This window comes from Streptopelia decaocto, assembly GCF_964273445.1.
Source record: "Streptopelia decaocto genome assembly, chromosome: 19".
NCBI lineage: Eukaryota > Metazoa > Chordata > Aves > Columbiformes > Columbidae > Streptopelia > Streptopelia decaocto.
Genome location: NC_138674.1, coordinates 1,614,678 through 1,632,480, shown reverse-complemented (window position 1 = coordinate 1,632,480; position 17,803 = coordinate 1,614,678). Strand labels below are relative to the sequence as shown.

Here is a 17,803-nt window from a genome sequence, read left to right as displayed (position 1 = left end):
CTGGGATATGGTGGTTCAGAAGCTGATGAAGTGCTGCTTAAGAACCGACCCAGCAAATCCCAGCAGGTCCGGGTCACAGAGCCGCCCGGCATCACCGGAGTGACAAATGTACAAGCCGAAGCTGTAAAGCATCTGCTCCCAATTGCCAGCGTTCCGCATCAGCAGCCTGGGCACTGAAACTGGTATTAATTCCTACTTAAAGGCTTTTGAGATGGGCAGCGAGGAGTGAAGGGAGCCGGGCAACTCCCACCAAAGGAATCGCAGAGTGCTCGTCAATCAGGGGAGCAGATTAAGCAGCGCTCTCCCCGCAAGCCGCCTGCAGAAAAATAAGCTTTGCCAGATTAATTCCAGGCGGACTCAAAGGGCAAATAAATACCAGATCCCACAGAAATGCTTAAGCAGCTGCAAGATCCAGCACAAGGGATTTCTCGGGAGCAGAAGAGCCACACAAGTGTGTGAGCAGACAGCATCTTCCAGCCATCATCATCACCATCCTCACCCTGCGGGATGCAGTTGGCTTTGCGGGCAGAGGAACCAGCTGTGCCCACCCAACAGAACCAAGGGCTGTTGCGACAGGACAAGGGGTGGTGGTTTTAAACTAAAGGAGGGAGATTCAGGCTGGACCTGAGGATTAAATTGTTGGCCCTGAGGGTGGTGAGAGCCTGGCCCAGGTTGGCCAGAGAGGTGGTGGATGAACCATCCCTGGAGACATCCCAGGCCAGGCTGGACGGGGCTCTGAGCACCCTGAGCTGGTGAAGATGTCAACAGGAAAAGCACCATCTGACGCTCATGGTTTTGAGCAACTCATAACCCACAACCTGCTCCTGTCTCAAAGTTTGACCACGTTCCTCACAAATATTGTTTCGGGAACTGAAAACATAAACCTTACTGAATCTTTCTTACACTAATTTTCTCCATCCCACGCAGTTTGAATCCTTTCGCTGAGGTTGCCACACTAGTTCCGCACCTCGGATCCCTGTGTTTACAGAGCTATTTCTCATGCTTCACCACCACCCTGCACACACAAGCTTGCAAAAGGACAAGTTTTGTTTTGTTTCCCTTCTTTTCCCACCCTCCACACGAGGGCTGGAGTGAAAAGCGCTGACCAAAAGCCCACAGCGCGACTCGTGTTTGCTTTAGTGGCCCCCCAAGCCTCCCCAGCGCATCCCGCCCGCGCTGGCACCGCTTCAATGTCTGCGTGTGCGAGAATCTGCAGCTCCGGTGCGATGAGAAACCAGCCCAGCTCCGCTCACGCCGCTCCAAGACGAACCAAGAGGGACGTTCTGAACCCAACAGCGTTCGGTGGGTGAAGATAACGCATTTCCCCTCCTCCACATGCTCACGCAAACCCCGGGATGGTTATTTTCCTAACAATTCGGCTGTGTTTCCTTTTAGCGGCGGGAAGAATGCTTTCAAGGCCACAAATGGCTCTGAAAGCTCTGAAAGATTCATACAAAGCGTTTATTCTGAGTGGTTACGGCAGCCTGGGCTCCGGGAGCGGGGAGGAGGGGCCGTGACCACCCTGCCCGAGGCACAGCAGCAAACAAAAGCCGCGAGAGGGGACGCGAGGGCAGGAAGACGCAGGTTTGGTACCCGAATGGGTTCGTATTTGCAGCCAAACTCCAGGCTTGGAAGAAAAATTTATCACTCCCATCCATGCAGCCTGAAAATGCAAAAAATCTTGTTCCTGCACAGGCTGAGAGCTCGCACCGTTCATCACCTCCAGCCAAGAAGAAAACAGGCAAAGACCTGATGAAACACATTGATGAAATGCATTTCTTTTGCAGAAGTCTCCCTCCTGCCTGCTCTCGTGTTTAGCTGGATTTTGGCAGATTAAACAAAGGTAGCAGAGCGGGATCTGTGGGAAAAGGGAACGTTCTGCACTACATCGATCGATTTGAACGCTCGTTTGGGCCAGCAAAGCCAGACCCACGCCTGCAGCTGATGAAAAAGCTCGTTCCCAACCCTGAGCTGTGGTCCCGAGGTGCCGCTGCTCCAGGGGAATCGCGAAAGGGCAGCAGGAGGACGGTACGATACGATGCGCTGCAGGCTCGGGCTTGGAAGCAAAGAGGAGGAAAAATAACAATAAAAAACCCCCACAATGTAGGTTTTATCCAGCGTCATGTCAGGGAATTCAGGCCAAAACTGCCACCTGGGAACAAGACAAGATGTGCCAGAATGGAGAGCGGTTGATCAGGAACTGTGCTAATTGCCTGTGAGACTGCAGTTAATTACCTACAGGATCTGCAGACTGGTGCCTGCAGGAGCTTCGGGAAGAGCAGCGAGAGCAGAAAGCACAACGTTTGAGATACTGTGTGTGCCTGCCGACATTTCCAAGTGTCGGACGGGGGTCACCGAGGATGCACGAGGCAGCAGCAGCCTCAGCACCCACAGCCAGGCCACCAAACTCTGCTCTGTAGCTGTTACACCAAGAATCGTGCACAAAGGCCTGAAACACTTCTCCACGGCATTGACTCCAGATGGGAACACTGATCTACAGAGGTGAAGAGAAATGGGAAGTTGCGATAAAGCAAGTAAAAGAAATATCACCGCATCCTGGCTTGTAGCAGCACTGGTAAAAGTAAATTCCCCCAAGAGAATTATGCACAAAAGCACCTCCGTGCCCACCAGCACAAGAAGGGATTGCAAAATAATCTATCTTTTAAGCGTGGAACTAATTGGGTAATTGCAGAAGATAAGGCAGGTCAGGAGCCACATGCTGAGTGGAGAAAAATAAGATACTGCCTGAATGCTCATCTGGGCGGCTCGTTCTGGGCAAGACTGGGATCCTGCAGGAAAAAACAGGCTCTGAACGGTGCGGTCGTGCTCCGCGCTGAAGGAACCCGCGGGCAGCGCTTCCTCAGAGCCGAGCTGCTCGGCTACCGATGCAAAATAAAGCTGCTCTAGTGCAATTTCCTGTGGTCTCGGGACAGGAAGCAAGATCCTCTGATGCGCCGATCAGGGAAACGCCACGCGGGTCATTGTGGGGCTGACACCGGTCCCAGAGCTGTTCCCACACACGCCAGTACCAGAACTGGGCGTGAGGGGGTTGCAGGTATTCAGGAACAAGAGGAACATTCCAAACTCCAGTCTCTGGAAAGCAGTTGGGTCAAGTGGGCACCTGCTAAAGAATATTTCTGCCCTCTCTCCCCAAGGTGCTGTTTCTGAGCCGTTTCTGCCCCGCTTTCTCTCCCATCTCCTCTTTCAACGCTGACCACCGAGACCACAAAGCCAAAATCCCACATTTTAGCTTCCTCCTCCAGAACCACTTATACCTTCTGCCCTAAATCCTCTGCTCAAAAAGTCCTTACACTTCCCTTCTCTTCTCCACATCTTTTCATTAAATTATCCCCTCGTTCACCCCCTCCTCATCTCTTCCTTCTCCCTTTGGATGTGCAGTTTCCTCCTTGCACGCACAAACCTGAGAAAGCTCGGATGTCAGCTCGCCCCGATCGTAACCCAGGACATTCCACCAAGGTGATACCAATCCTGAAAAATTCCATCTTTTCCAGCTAAAAAATGCTCCGTGCAGACAGAGCCTGTGGCAGCCGAGCTGTGACATATCTAAGGCTTCTTTATAATGCACTTCCAAACTAGTTTTCCAAAGGCTTAAAATTCGGTTAAATGGTTAAGTGCTGAGCTGGACATGGGGAGGCACGCTGAACCCAACCCCATCCTTTTGGAGGGTCAAGTATTTGTTCTAGAGCTCAAGCACGTGAAAGAGGGAAAAAAAAAAGCAACAACTGTTTTGCTCATTAAAAGAAATAGTTTCCCTCCATGCACTAACCTGCCTCTTGGAAATAAATGAGGCATTTAGTCAAAATTCTTGTTAACCAGCCAGCAGCAGCCTATTTATCTAGTCGTAACTTCCCAACTGTGTGCATTTGAAAAGCGGCACAATAAGCAGGTTTACTGACAGGCACAGGAACAGAGCAAGAGCCGTTCAGGGAAAAACTCTGAATATTGATCTGCCAGCATCAGGAGATCCCACCACTGGAAACTGTTGCTCGTCACAAACCTGGGAGTTCAACGCGGGCTCATTTTCAGGAGGTGCGACTCCTGCGTGTGGGGATAAGGAAGGAGACAGAGTGGGTCACCTGCTGCGACAAGGCACCTTCATGCCAGCTGGGGAGTTATTCTTCCACTAAAAACAGTTTGGCAAATTCAGCTCAGCACAAAACAAGGAATGAGGGTTTGGTTGTTTGTTTTTCAATACTACATACAGGGAGGACAAACAGTAACACTGATTCTGCTGAGCTAAGGCACAAAGTCACCCCGAGGGTTTTTGTCCACCCCTTGCCACTCAAGCACCACGTTTTGTCACCCCGGCCCTTTCTGAACTGCACTCGCTCAGCTCCGGAAAGCCCAGGGCTGGTAAACGGTTCTTACTAGGAGGCGGAGTCGTTGAGCTGGTACTCTCTGGATCTGCTGAAGCAGGCCTGCACCCCGCCGTCCCTCCACAACCGTTTAATGACGCCGGCCAGCTCGGCGGTCATCACGCCTTCCTCCGCGCTGCCCGCGAGCACGAACAGCTGGCGGGCATCGTCCTGCAGGAAACAGGAAACCAAAGCCTGTTAGCACCGATGCCCATTTATACCTTCACAAATTACAGCGAGGCTCAACATCAGAACAACCCCCGGGGCTGCGGCAGCCGCTCTGAGGAACCGTGGTTCCCTCTCTTTGCTGCTCTTCTCCCCCAAATCATCAAGGTAGTTTTCTCCTGTGGTCAGAAAGGTTAGTTCTGGGTAAGAAGCTCCAGCGGTGGGGTGACGCGCTGATGGCGGATGGCACAGGGCGCTGTGCTCACCCCAGCGCCGCAGGGACCAACGCGCAGAAACGTGAACATTCGATAACCCACATTTCAGAGGAAAGGGAAGAACATCCATGTGCTGCTATAGACTGATGAACCAAATGATAAATTGCAGTTTTTAAACCTCTATTATAGTGCCATGCAGCATGGCAACAAGGGAAAGCTTCAACTTCTGCCACCCTGAAGTGCTGAACGCTGGTAACAGCCCAAGGAATCAGCAGAATTGGGGGGGGGAGGGAAGTGGGGCCTCAGACCCCCAAAAAACTAATAGGGCAGGTATGAGTAGTAAAAATTATTAAGAGTTATTTGGCTCAGCTTAAAAATTAGCTGGCACAATGCTGTGAACCACTAGAGAGGATTGATGTCGAGCAGTTTAAACCAAAACTGAGAATTCTCTTAAAAATTCCAATAGTTTAGATAAAGGTTTGGGGATTACTTTTATTTTTTGAGCATTCAAACCACTGATGGTTCTTACCCGTAACCTCAGTAAAATACTTGACGCTTTATACCAGTAACACATTACAGTTTATCAAAGGTCTTTCGCTATTGTATCCTGTAACAAATCACATTTCCACTGGGAGTGTTGTGGACTGAGTTTCCAGGATTCAGTGACACAATTCACAGCACAGACTCAGACTAAGGGGAATAAGTGAAATACTTACGGCTCTGGCAACTTCCCCAAAGTCTATCTTTAGCCTTCCCATGGCTCTTATGATGGCGATGATGGACTGGATAGTATTGCTGTAGACAACCACTTTATACTGTTTGCATTCCTCCTCCGAGTAGCCGTCCTCATGAATAATCCTGGAAGGAAACCAACGTGTCACTGCCTGAGCCAAACCAGGAGGGCCCGCCAATCGCGTATTTCAGCTCGCACAAACCGCGGTTTACACGCCTGCGCTCCCACTTACTTCATCTGCTTCACAATGGTGCTTTTCCCAGACTCCCCAGCACCTGAAAAGCAAAGAATATTCCAGTTAGTAAAAGGAAAAGCAGAATTGTGCATTGCTGCTGGTGACAGGGAGGGCTGAGGAGCACATCCACAGGTACTTCCCAGGTTTGACTTACAGATGCTGATGCTTACTGTGCATTCATCTGCTAAAGAAGAAAAAGAACACAACCTAGAGTTTCTGCATTTCCAGACTACGTTTCGTGATCACTGAGGCTGTGACACCTGGGAGGCCGCTCTGGAAACCAGGGCGAGGATTGATCAGACACACATTCATCAACAGACATTCTCCCGGCCCTCTCTTCCAGCTCAACGACCACCCTCCAAGGCAGCCCCACAGCTCCGCGCAGCATCGGCTGCGCTGCGACTGGGCTGTGAGAGAAAAGCCTGAGCCTTCAATAACCAGGTGGGTGCAACTGCAGATCCTGGAGCATTTCCACCCAGAACACCTGATTTGGAAGCCACCTCACGTGCTGTGCGGCGGGAGGGAAGCAGGCGCAGCACGGAGCTCAAAAGCACGTGCAAATTGCTCTTGCAGATCCAGGTGAAGCACCTTAAGATATTCAAGCCCAGAAAAACGTTACTGTGTCAGAGCAGGAACACCGAATGTCCTTCTCTGCTGAGCACAAAGTTGGCCAAATACCACCCATCATCTTTCAAACTAACGTGCTTTTCTACAGTGGAAAGACGAGGTGCAAGTTTAGCGTAGCGGTGAGCACCCCGATATCGCTCCTGTGCTGGGTACCTTGTAAAAAGCTCCGGCAAAATTCAAAGCAGATACCTGTCTAGACTTGAAGCGGCAACTGAGGCGTCTGTGAATCAGCAGGAGGAAGATGAGGGACCAGGGTTCCTGCTGGAACCCACAGCTGGGAGAGACTCACCCCGGCACACCCATCAGCCACCCACAGCGCACGCATGGCAAACGCTCACTTATTAACACGCTCCGTTCTCTGTCACTTCCCACAATACGAGGGTTATTACTCTGGGAAGGGGAGGATGAAGAGACCCGCAGGATTAGCTCGGAAACGAGCCTTTGCCACAGGACATTTCCCACTGAAATCTCAGACCTGTGGTGCTCAGCCACGCCGGCATCACCAACAGCACAGAAACCTGCCCACAGTTTGGACTTTCCACAGCCACCCTCCACAACCCCGGTGTTAAGTCGCTGCAATGTGAACACTCCACTGGCCCAAACCAGCGTTTTCTCAGCCCAGAGGCCCAACAGCAGGAGTTTAGAAGAGGCTTTTGAATGTAACCTCTCTGGCTTTCACTTCTCATCGTCGTATTTGCTGTCATTTCCTCCTTAGATTATCTTAAAATAATCTGCTAGCTGCAGCAGGCAGCGCTGAACTTGTACTACCTGTCATTTGACTGACAAAACAATATCAGCTACAATTATGCCATGACAACACAGCCAAGTCGGTTATACAACACTAATTCAAACCATATTCCTTTAACTCCTTCCCTTCTCGTTTCCAGCCCCCGCACACTTCAGCGGCAGCTCTAGAAGAGCAGCAATCACGCTCTTAGAGGTTACTCACCCTCCTAATACTCCACAGGTAGGAAATAACGACCCAAACCCTCTAAAGCTCCCTCCTGACCAACACACAACCCCGATTTGGCTCCTGCAGCAGCCACAGCAATGAGGACAAGTCGCCTCCTCTGGGACGTTATTCCCAAAGGGGTTTTTCCTGATATTCCGGGTTCTCTCCCAGACTCGCTCTCTGCTCCTGCAAGAGTCATCCAGACAAGGTACCTCATTAAACTCCCATTTAGAAACGTCTGCCCCGCAGCTCCAGAACCATTTGCCGGGAGCTCCCGCTGGGGTGGCAGCTGCTTGTGGATGCGACGGCGACATCAGGCACCGTCTCATCTCAACTGCTCCAAAAAAGCAGCATTAACGCTGCCCGTATCTATTCTGAGCCACCTGTACTACATCCTCCCACACAGCATAACGCTTTTCCAGGGGCTCCTCTCGCTTTGTGCCTTTACTTTTATCTTATCCCCCACCCCTGCAAACAAGGTCCACAATCATTCACGTTTTATTTTCCACCTTGGACATCTCCAGGTCTCACTTCTGTCCTTTGAAACTTCTCTAAATATTTGCAGATGTACACACGGCACAAGCTGCTCTTCTCCTTTCTCCGGCTCGCTGCAGTGGCTGGAAAGGGTTTGCACACAGAGACCCATGTTGGACCTACTCAGTAAACAGCTTTTAATCCGCACCCTTTGTTCCCTGCAGCTTCATTTACACCAATCCGTGGTGTTTACACTTCCAGGGTGGCTTAAGCCTTCAGTCAAGTAAGTACCTTTAGTAGAGGAAAAAAGAGCAGGAATTTAAATGCTACTGAAACATTGCTCCAACCTACAGAAAACTGATGCTGCACATTAGAAATTAAGATGAGTGCAAGTGGATAGAATTACACTGGAATTCTTACGGACTGCGGCCTCCGGGATCGCCGGCAGGGACCAGACGGGGAGCTGGAAAGAGCTTGAAGATCACAAAACATGACACCACAACTTACTGGGTTCAAAAAATATGAAAGTCGGAGCGTTACTGGGATGTTTCTCACTGTAAAATAACAGCAAAGCTTCCCTTTGTGCTCCCATGAGCACAGGGAGCACGTTTCGTCACCAGGAACCGAGGCTGACCTAAGCGCGGATGTTGTAACTCCATGGAAAAATGGCTTCAGAAGCCTTAACTTCTCTTTTCTACAATTAGCAGCGAAGAAGCTCTGTCTGCCCCAGCTCTGCCTGCACACCAAGAGCAGCTCATCTGCGACCACAGCTCCTCCACCCCCCAAATAACAGCCCAAGTGGGGTGAGCTGGGCAGCAGACGGGTCCCTTTCCCCTCTGTAGGAGGGAACCTGAGCAGCTTTCAGACCATGTTGGTGCTGGGAGAGCCGTGCGGACAATAAAAGGGAAATTATCACCCCGGGGAAGCCGCGGGTGTTCCTGTAGGAGATGGGAAGCCAAGCAACTCCACACGCCGGAGATTACAGGGAAGGGAGCAAGAAGCAAGCAACCAAAACCCAGCTTAGACTGGGAATTACAGGTCTAAGCAATTACACGCTGGATAAAATGTTTGATTTTAAACCAGTCACTTCTTAACTCATCCTCCTTGGGAAGCAAGGAGGGCAGGGTGAGGTCCATGCACGTCTTCCAGACAACAGCATCCAGCTCGCTGCTTCCAAAGGTACAATCTCTTCTTCTAAAGCTGTATCAAAACTGCGTGAAACTGTACTTCGGGTGGGGAATTCCTCCCCCAATTAAGGAGAAAAGCCCCGCGGCATCTGAAAGTTCCTGAAGAGAAAGGAGGTCACTGCTGACACAAATTCTTACTAGAGACACAGCAGAGATGCACCTGGAATATCCATTAACGCACAAGCGAGGAACACAAGAATTAGCGAAGTGATGTGTTGCTGAATTCCAGCCTCCAGAGCAGAGCGTGCACAGCTTGTAACTACAGCAACAGCCCTGAGCGGCTTTCAGACCTCAGCAGGAGCTTTGCCAGACCGTTCCTGAGGCGGGATGATGCCTCAGCCCCTGCTGACCTCCGAAATCCACGGGAATTTCTCGGTGTTTCCAATATTCCCTCTTAAACAGCTCAGGAATAAGCCCAGATGTTTCACTTGAAGAGCGGAAGCTGCGGGGCTGAGTTGCAGAGCCGACCTGAGCCTCTGGTGCTGAGGCCGAGCGCGGCTGAACCGCCTGGCTGTGCTCACAGCCCACCTGCAAACCCCAAAAAACGAACCATCTCCCCTCTGAGACACTAAAAAGGGGCCAAATCAACCCAAAAAGCAGCTGTGAGGAGTCCAGCCCCTAAAATACGAGAGGAACCATCGCAAGGATGGAGCAGGAGCTCCTCAACCCATCAAAAGCCCCAATGGATGTTATCTCCCTGATAAAACAGATGTTTCCTTTTGTCAACATTTATCCAACAACCCACCCGGCCAAGCACATGCAAATACTTCCCCTTTGAGTTTCCCACAGCCCTGCCCTCCTGCTTTTGTTTCTGGAAGGTTGAACCATCAGATCCTCCTTCTCTTTGCCGCTTCCCTCCTGGTTTCCAACCTCATCACGCTGAATTCTAATCCTGACGTCCCCACCTTCCTGCACGGGTGTTTCTGAGCAAGAACAAGCTGCCACCCCCGCCAACATTCCTCCTATCCCCCCTTGTCCAGAGCTTTTTATTTCAATACCCCCCTGGAAAGCTCTTGGATATCATGAGGCCAAGAGGGGTTCGAAGAGCCACAGAATCAAACGCAGCAAGAGCTGTGCTGGGAATCAGCAAAAGAGGAAAACACACGAGAGAAATGAGTGGTGTCATACTACCGGGCCTCAAAAATGCAGTTATTGTTAGAAAAGTCAACAGGAAGCAGGACAGCTTAGCCTGGCACTTGTGCTTTTACAAGAACAACTATACGTCAGGAAAAAAACATCTATACCAATAAATAGGGCATACGGGCTGACTGAAGCTTAACTCGGAGGGAAAAGCAGCCAACGCTGCAGCACGAACCACTTGAAGTTGTCGTTGCCTCTGGACAAAATGAAAAAGGAGGCTAGTTTAAGGAATGCCATTTTGAAAACATCATTAACACGAGCCTCGGGATCACCTCGGCGGCTCTCGGGCTCTGCAGCCGAGGAGCTGCACGGTTCCACTTCTCACAGCCACTTCATGCTGCAGTTGTGTTTATTTTCCATACGAATCTAATAATGTCTCCATATGAAAAATAAATCAGGGAAAGAACCAGACTCACATATATCATTCAGCCATTCAATATGCCTTAAAATGCTGCTTGCACGAGCCACAAAAATTCACTTTAAACCATTGAACTGTAAATGTCTCAGTGATGAACATTAACCCCTGAGCACCCAAGTGTTGTGTTTTACTAACCTTTTTCTTTTTGCCTCAAAACAGTCAGGGCATTAACCTTGTTTTACTGGCGGAGCTGGGTGTCTGCTAATGCACCGACACCGGATCTGAGGGACCGGCGGTGTCACCAAGAAATTGCTTCAGGAGTTGCAGAAACAGGCACTAAATCACACAATCACAACATTAAGGAGTCAAAGTTTTCTTCCTGATAAAATTAAAAATGGAAACTGGAAAAAGGAAAAATAGGCAGTTTGGTTTTTCTCCCCTTCTTGTGCGGCTGCTGCACTAGATCTTAATGACCGTGTAAACTCAGAGGAACGGCTGAGTAAGAGGACAACCGGTTTACAACCACTTGTAGCCACAGACAGACAGAAACTGTTGATGTTCCCCCATTGTCATCCCTTGAGCACAATAAATGTTGAAGAAGTGATTGTATAAGCGAGTCTTCCAGTGAATCCAGGGCTCTGGTCCTATGTGGGATGCTCATTTGCACTCAAAATCTGCACAGCCAATGTGCAGGAGCATCCGGGTGACAGCACCGGCATCCCGAACTTTGACAGCATCCCTTTTTACCTTTGATATAATTCCTTGCACAATCACAAGCAACTTGTATCCTAAACACTCAAAGAAGCCCCGAATTCCCTCCTCCCCCAACCAGAGCGTTCAAATCCTTCCCCAAAGCAGCTGCCAACACCTCGTTCTCTTGAGGAAAAGGCCCCTTTGCTCAGCGAAGAGCCAGCCCGGGACTCCTGGTTTGCAGTTGTTTTCGCAGCTCTTTGAACACCGCTCCTGAGAGGTTGGTTTTTTTCAACTAATTGCGCCTGCTGTTGAGCAGCATGGGCTCGAGACACCCGCTGATCGGCCACACGCTGCTGCGATGTGTCTTTTGGCTGAAGATCAAACGAACCTCTCCCCCGGGCACCCATCTCACCTCCGGCTCCTTACGTTCAAACCTTCGTTTTTATGTTCTTTATGTTCAGATTTAAATTTGATGCGCGATGAGAGGCGTCCAGTGAAGTGCTGCAGCGTGTCACAAACGCAGCAAACGTCTTCCCTGTCGGGACAGTCACCCTGGATGTGCTTCACAGCAGCTTGTTCATCCTCCAGATGCCACGGAATAACGCAGAACACTGGTCCTTCTCGGGCAGGATTCACATCAGTGGGTGCTCTCAGAGATGTGGGATTACAAAAGGCACCTTCTAGTCTGCTTGGACACTAGCATGGGTGGAATAAACCAGAGAAAGGCCTATAAAATGGAAATTATATCAGAAAGCAACTTGGAAAAGGAGGGAACAGTGGGAAGAGAGCAGTTTGGAAAAGATTTTCAATAGCCTTGTCTCCTGAGTATCAAGTTTCTTCTTGTGATGCGCCTGTTTTTAGAAAGTCAAACATCCACAGATTCTGATGCAGGGACAACAGTCTCGAGTTGGCAAAAACACTTATCAAAATAAGCAACCGCGTGGGGAACAGACCGTTAGTTCCCCCGCTGGGGGAAAAGCTCATTCCTCAAACACGAGGGAGTTCGCGGCTGGACAGAGACCCCAAAACACAAAACCCCGGGAGGCCAAGCTCCCGCTCGCCCCACAATTCGCATCCTGCGCGTTGTTTGTTTTTAAAGATAACCCAGCCAGTGCCCGCCTGGTAACGAGAGAAGGTTAAATGAGGCAGAGAAGTTACCAAACACCAACTGAGAAAACAAGAAACAAGAGACAGGCATCGGATCGCACATCGGGGAGCACACTGTGGATCACCCGAGTCTCGCCACCCCGTTTACTAGATAAATAATCAGCATCTGTCAGTCATTTCAGATGCAAACCCTGTTTTAGCCATTAGGACACTGTTGCTCGATCCCGCTTACATGAGGAACAAGCGCTTTTTGTATCTAAAGTGAGGAATATCATTCCTTTACAGCTACAGTTGCTTAAAATTTTAAAAAGTCATGTTCTAATTTAAAAAATTCCCCTTCGTAGCACATTCTGCTCTTCCAAGAAAAGTTATTTCAATGCTCTGCCTCAGAATTTAATGAAACTTGAATCATGTCCAGAGGGCTCTCGGGGGATAGGATGAAATCCCAATTCCCCAGCCCGTCGCTCCCATGCGGAGCTGAGCTGCGTGTCAGAAACTGTCCTCAGCATCCTGCTCTGCGTCCGTTCTGGGTGGACAAAGGGCAGAACTGAAAACCAAGCAGAAGATACAGAGATCCTGCGCTTGATTCTCAGCCCGGTGGGTGGGAACACGCTGCTGTGAGCTGTGGCTTTGACACCAGAACATGCATTGGGTCCTCCAAGAAGGTGAACACACAGATGAGAAGCACCGTGTCTTCAGAGAGAAGATGTGACCCGTTATCAAGGTGCTCCGAGCATTCCCTGCTGCGGAGTGGTGACCAGACAGTCCGGACAGTTCTGCACGGAGATGGGGATGTCTCGGACATCGAGAGCAGCTTTCCCAACCTCAACTTCCCCGGCGCAACTTGAGGCCGTTTCCTCTGCTCCTGGCGCTTGTTCCTGGGGAGCAGATCCCGAACCCCCCTGGCTCCAAGCTCCTTTCAGGCAGTTCAGAGATCAGAAGGTCTCTCCTCAGCTCCTGTTCTCCAGCTGAACCGCCCAGGTCCCTCAGCCGCTCCCTATAAGCTAATTGGACTGAAATATTTCATTTCTGTCTTGTGAAAAGGCAGCTCGTGGCTGGGCCTGGCTGCCGCGCGTGTGAGAAAAACCTCCACGTGGCCACGAGTCACAAGATCCACACTGTGGACCTCAAAAAGCTCCAGACACAGCTCAGGGGTCAGAGAGGACAAGGGCTCAGGTCCCCCACGCAGGGTCCCCATGTCACCTCCTGCAGCCCCGCTGGGGAGGACGCTCAGAGCCACCACTGCAGGGCCAGGACAAGGAGACCCACACCCAACCCCAGAGCTTTGTGTCACCTCTCAAGGGACATTAAAGCAGCTCCAGAGCTGAGGAGTGGCCGGGTCTGACACCCCAACGGTCCTTCCACCGCAGGGACCCACAGCAAAGCAGCTGCGCTTCGAGAAAAGCTACTTCTGGTTAATGATATTATAATGAGCTGCAACAGCTTGGCCTCGATTTGCATCCCTAGAAGGTTCTATGCTTTAGCAAACCAGAGCAAAATCTTGTTAAAGCTTCAGTGCTGAGGAAGCTTTGATGAATTTGAGGGGAAAAAAGGTTGGAAAAAATCAGGCTCAGCAAAAAGCTGGGGCCTCCAGGAGCGGCAGAGCTCACAGCCTGCTTGGTTAGTTATGGAGATGAAGGCTATTTTAGAACAAACTTATGCTTTTAATTACTTTTGCATGAAGTAGCAGGACCACTTCAACATAATTACACGGAGTATCTGAACCCGGTAAAATAGTAAACCAGGCTGAATAACGGCATGTTTTAGGCACAAACAGTTCAACCCTGGCTGTACCCACACAGTCAGAGCCACAAAAATGCCATTTGCAGAGAAGCAAAACTGACTGTATTTGGCAACGGGACAATTTTGTGCATCCAGCAACGAGCTTTGTCACTAAACATCACACAAAAGCCTCCCCACGATGTGCCAGAGCTCCCGAAAGGCACTGAGGATCCAGGCTGGCACCTCGGCCAAGCAGGAAGGCTCCTGCACCCTCCTCCAGTTTGGCTGCTCGTCTCCCACTGGAAAAACCCCACAGGTTTCGACGTCAGCGAAACCGCGTGTCTGTGCCTGCAGAGACGCGTTTTTCTGAGGGCAAATGGGGAGAAAGAGAGGCAAACAGAGCAAAAAAGAGGAAAAAAAGGGGGGCAAAGCAAAAAGGTGATCAAAAAGGGTCAGTGTTTAGCTGAGGGATTCAAGCAAGCGCTTGCAGGCTGTTTCATGCTGTGAAAAGCCTTTACCTGTTGCTGCAAACCGCTGCTGGCATTGGCACACAAAGCAATCCCATCCCACGGGCAGGGCTGGCACGACCTTGGCTCAGTCACTAGTCAATGCTCAGGTTTACTTTTGGTTTATTAAAACAGAAGAAAAACGCTCAGGAGTTGCTCAATGTGCAGAGTTGTGAAAGGGAAACATCCGACCCACCTCCTGTGATCACCAAACCGCAGCGGCTCCGGGAAGGGAGCGCACAGCTGAAACCGCCTCAAACTCCTCTGCTTCCTCCCTTGCCCAGAAAAGATGCTTGTGGGAGAGGGGAGGAAGTCAAACACACCAAACCGCCCCCCCGTTTTCGGTCCATCGCTGATTCACCAAACTGTCCAAACACCAGAGCTGAGAGAACCACCACCCCTTGTACCAGCACGAGCCTCTTCTTAACCTACATAATTCTGCAAAGCCCAAACGAGGGCAGTTATTTTAACTGAGCTGGGGAAGAGCGTATGGACTTCAGGCTTTATAGATTTTATACATATATATATATATTTCTTCCAAACTCCACTGCATCAGCAGTACTGCAAGAGTTACATAAACCACCGCATAATCTTACAACCAGTTAATGATACAAGACACTGTGTATCCTACACATTTAATACTGTGTTATGAAAATGCTTGTTCAAACAACGGGAAAAATACCCTCCCGAACTTTTCCATCAGTGCCTTCCTGCCAGGATGTTTGTTCCCACGGCAGATAATTTTCTTGTGGCAATTAACTGTTCTGCTTTACCTGCACGTTACCTGGGCTGCGTGCGGGGAGAGCACATTTCGGCATTTCCCTTTGATCGCCAGGAATCATTACACTCATTTTTAAAACAAGAAAGCCATGACATTTGAGAGATTGCAGCTTACAGCCAGGTGCAAACCTGACCCGAGATAGGTTGGTATTTTTAAATGAGGGTAGATACAGATCGCTGCTCAATTATGCCAGAACTCCAGAGTAACGACGCACGCGAGCCCTGACCTGCAGACACGCTCAGAAATGGAGCGATCGGGTATTTTGCTGCCATCCAAAGTTAACCAAAGGCCAAAAGGCAGCTGCTGATTGTACTTTTAAAAGCCTCCTTGGTCTGTAGTGCTTTAAAACTGATTATTGTACAAACTTGTGGAAACTCCCTCAACTCTGTCGCTTGCTGACGAGGTCAGTCTTGGCCCCGGAGCCGTCACTGTCTTGTCAGTATCACCACAAAGAGAGAAACAACTGCGATATAAAAATATGAAGGAAGAATTATTCCATCCAGAGAATTTGCAAGTGTTGCTTATTAAGACCAAAACCAACGCCTGGCGAATAAAGGATTATCTTGACACGCAGCCAAGAAGTTTTCTACATGAGCACAAGATCGCAAAGCTCAGAACACCCCTTGCAAGGGTACAAATAAAACCAGGCTAAACGGAGAAAAAACATAGGGAATCTTAGGACAAGGATTGCTTGGAAAGCAGAATTGTTTGTTAACACATCCTGCTCTAACAGGAGACACTCGGCACCGTAGTTCTGGTCCTCACAAACTCAATCTGTCTCCCCCCAGATGGAAAATGTCACCGTAACCAAAAAAAACCCCCAGACGTCAGGAGAGAACGACCTACATGCCCAGATGGTGCAGCCACCGCCCCACACGACACTGTGAGGAAACGGTGTCAGTCGCAGCCGGGGGATTTCAGAGACCGGCGGCTTTCGCCTCTTCTGCGCCCGAGTTACTTATCAGCCACAAGAACTTCTGAACGTGGAGCAAACATGGCAAAACTTCCCTGCTGAGGAGAACCTCTCGTTCTCCTAAAGAGAAATATTCCATTCGGCTCCTCTCAAAACCAACAAATGCATTTTAGCTGGGAAAAACACAAGCACAGAGAAGTGACGCTTCCTTTCTCAGCTGAGATGGCAACAGGGCAGCAACAACACTGGTTTAGCGACACCGACACTGGTTTCACACGCCTGCAGCTCTGCAAAACCAGCTCGGCTACACTGAACTGAAATCGCCTCCCGCGCACAGTCAGATCCCATCAGAGGATCCGCGGCAGCGCAGGGAACCCGGCGGGGTCACCGCGCCCCGCGCCAACACGGGCACTGCTGGTCCCAGAAACACGGGTGCCCAGGGGGCATTTCCAGCCAACTGCATGATAAAAGGGCTTAATTCCACAACCCCATAATGAGCAAAAAGCTTAAGAGCCAAGCCCCAACTAGATACCATCTGTATCTGAACAAGCACAAGCGCTCCCTTCGCTCTTTCCCACAAACACAGAGATGAAAGGACGTCTGCGCCAGCCCAACAAGCACCTTCTGCACTCAGAGGCCCAGCCGGAAGCCACCGGGGAGGGACTGTCCCCAGGAGCAGCCGGGAGGGGACAGCTCAGCCAGAACCAGGGCAGTTGCTTCATCAGGCTGGTAAAAAGCCCCACACTGGGACAGCAGCAGAGTCCCCTCAGCCCCGGGGGGGCAGGACAGGGGTGTCCTCCCCTCCTGCCCAAGGAGGGGACTGGGGACACAAGGTGGGGTGAAGGGACGGGAGCGTACCTGGGGTCGGGGACCTCGCGGGTGACACAAAGGCAGAGCTGCCACTTAGAGCAGCCTCGTCCCAGCCCCCCCGGGACCCTCCAGTCCCTCCCCACCGCTCCCCCAGGGCTCCCGTCGGGATCCCGGCCCAGCCCTTCACCTTCCTCACGCCTCCCCGGGCTCCCTCTCACCGCTCTCCCGCTAAAGATCCTTCAACCTCGTGGACCCCCTCACATTCTCCCTGAGCCCTGGAAAGCGCCAAGGCCCCTTCCGAGCCCCAGAGACCCCCCAAACCCCGCACGCCCCAGGGACACCCCATCCCCCACCCTAAGGCCGGGAACCCCCCAAACCCCCTCACTAAAGCTCCCTTGGCCCCCCCAAACCCCCCCCCCGGCGCACACACCCCAACCGCTGCCGCCTTCACCGCCTCCGGAGCCCAGGAGACCCTCCCCCCCACGGCGACCCTCCGCAGGGCTCTCCCACCCGCTGAGCCACCTCACCGCCCCCCCCAACCCGCCCCGGCCCCTCCTCACCGAGCAGCAGCAGCTTCACCTCCTTGGCCGCCTTCTCGCCGTCCTCCCGCAGGTTGCGGTCGATCATTTTACTCCGCTCCACCGCCGCTTTGTCCTCGGCGCTCAGCGTGCAGCCCATGGCGGCGGCGGGGAAGGCCGGCGGGCGGCCCGGCCGCCGGGAGCGGGCGGAGAGCGGAGCGGGGCCGCTGCGGGGCTGCGCCTCTCGGCCCGGGCGGCTCCCTGAGGCGGCGCCGGATATCCGGTGGCCCC

General features: G+C 51.4%; 1 protein-coding gene across 1 annotated transcript in view; it reads right to left on the bottom strand.

The window, feature by feature from the left end:
* GNAI3 (G protein subunit alpha i3) overlaps nucleotides 1–17,803 on the bottom strand; it is a 24,526-nt gene extending 6,723 nt beyond the window's left edge. Inside the window, exons 1-4 of the mRNA XM_082069342.1 lie at nucleotides 17,555–17,803; nucleotides 5,722–5,764; nucleotides 5,473–5,614; nucleotides 4,390–4,547 (exon numbers count right to left, since the gene is read on the bottom strand). Coding sequence (XP_081925468.1) covers nucleotides 4,390–4,547; nucleotides 5,473–5,614; nucleotides 5,722–5,764; nucleotides 17,555–17,672 — 461 coding nt within the window. The 5' untranslated portion in view covers nucleotides 17,673–17,803. The remainder of the gene's footprint in view (nucleotides 1–4,389; nucleotides 4,548–5,472; nucleotides 5,615–5,721; nucleotides 5,765–17,554) is intronic.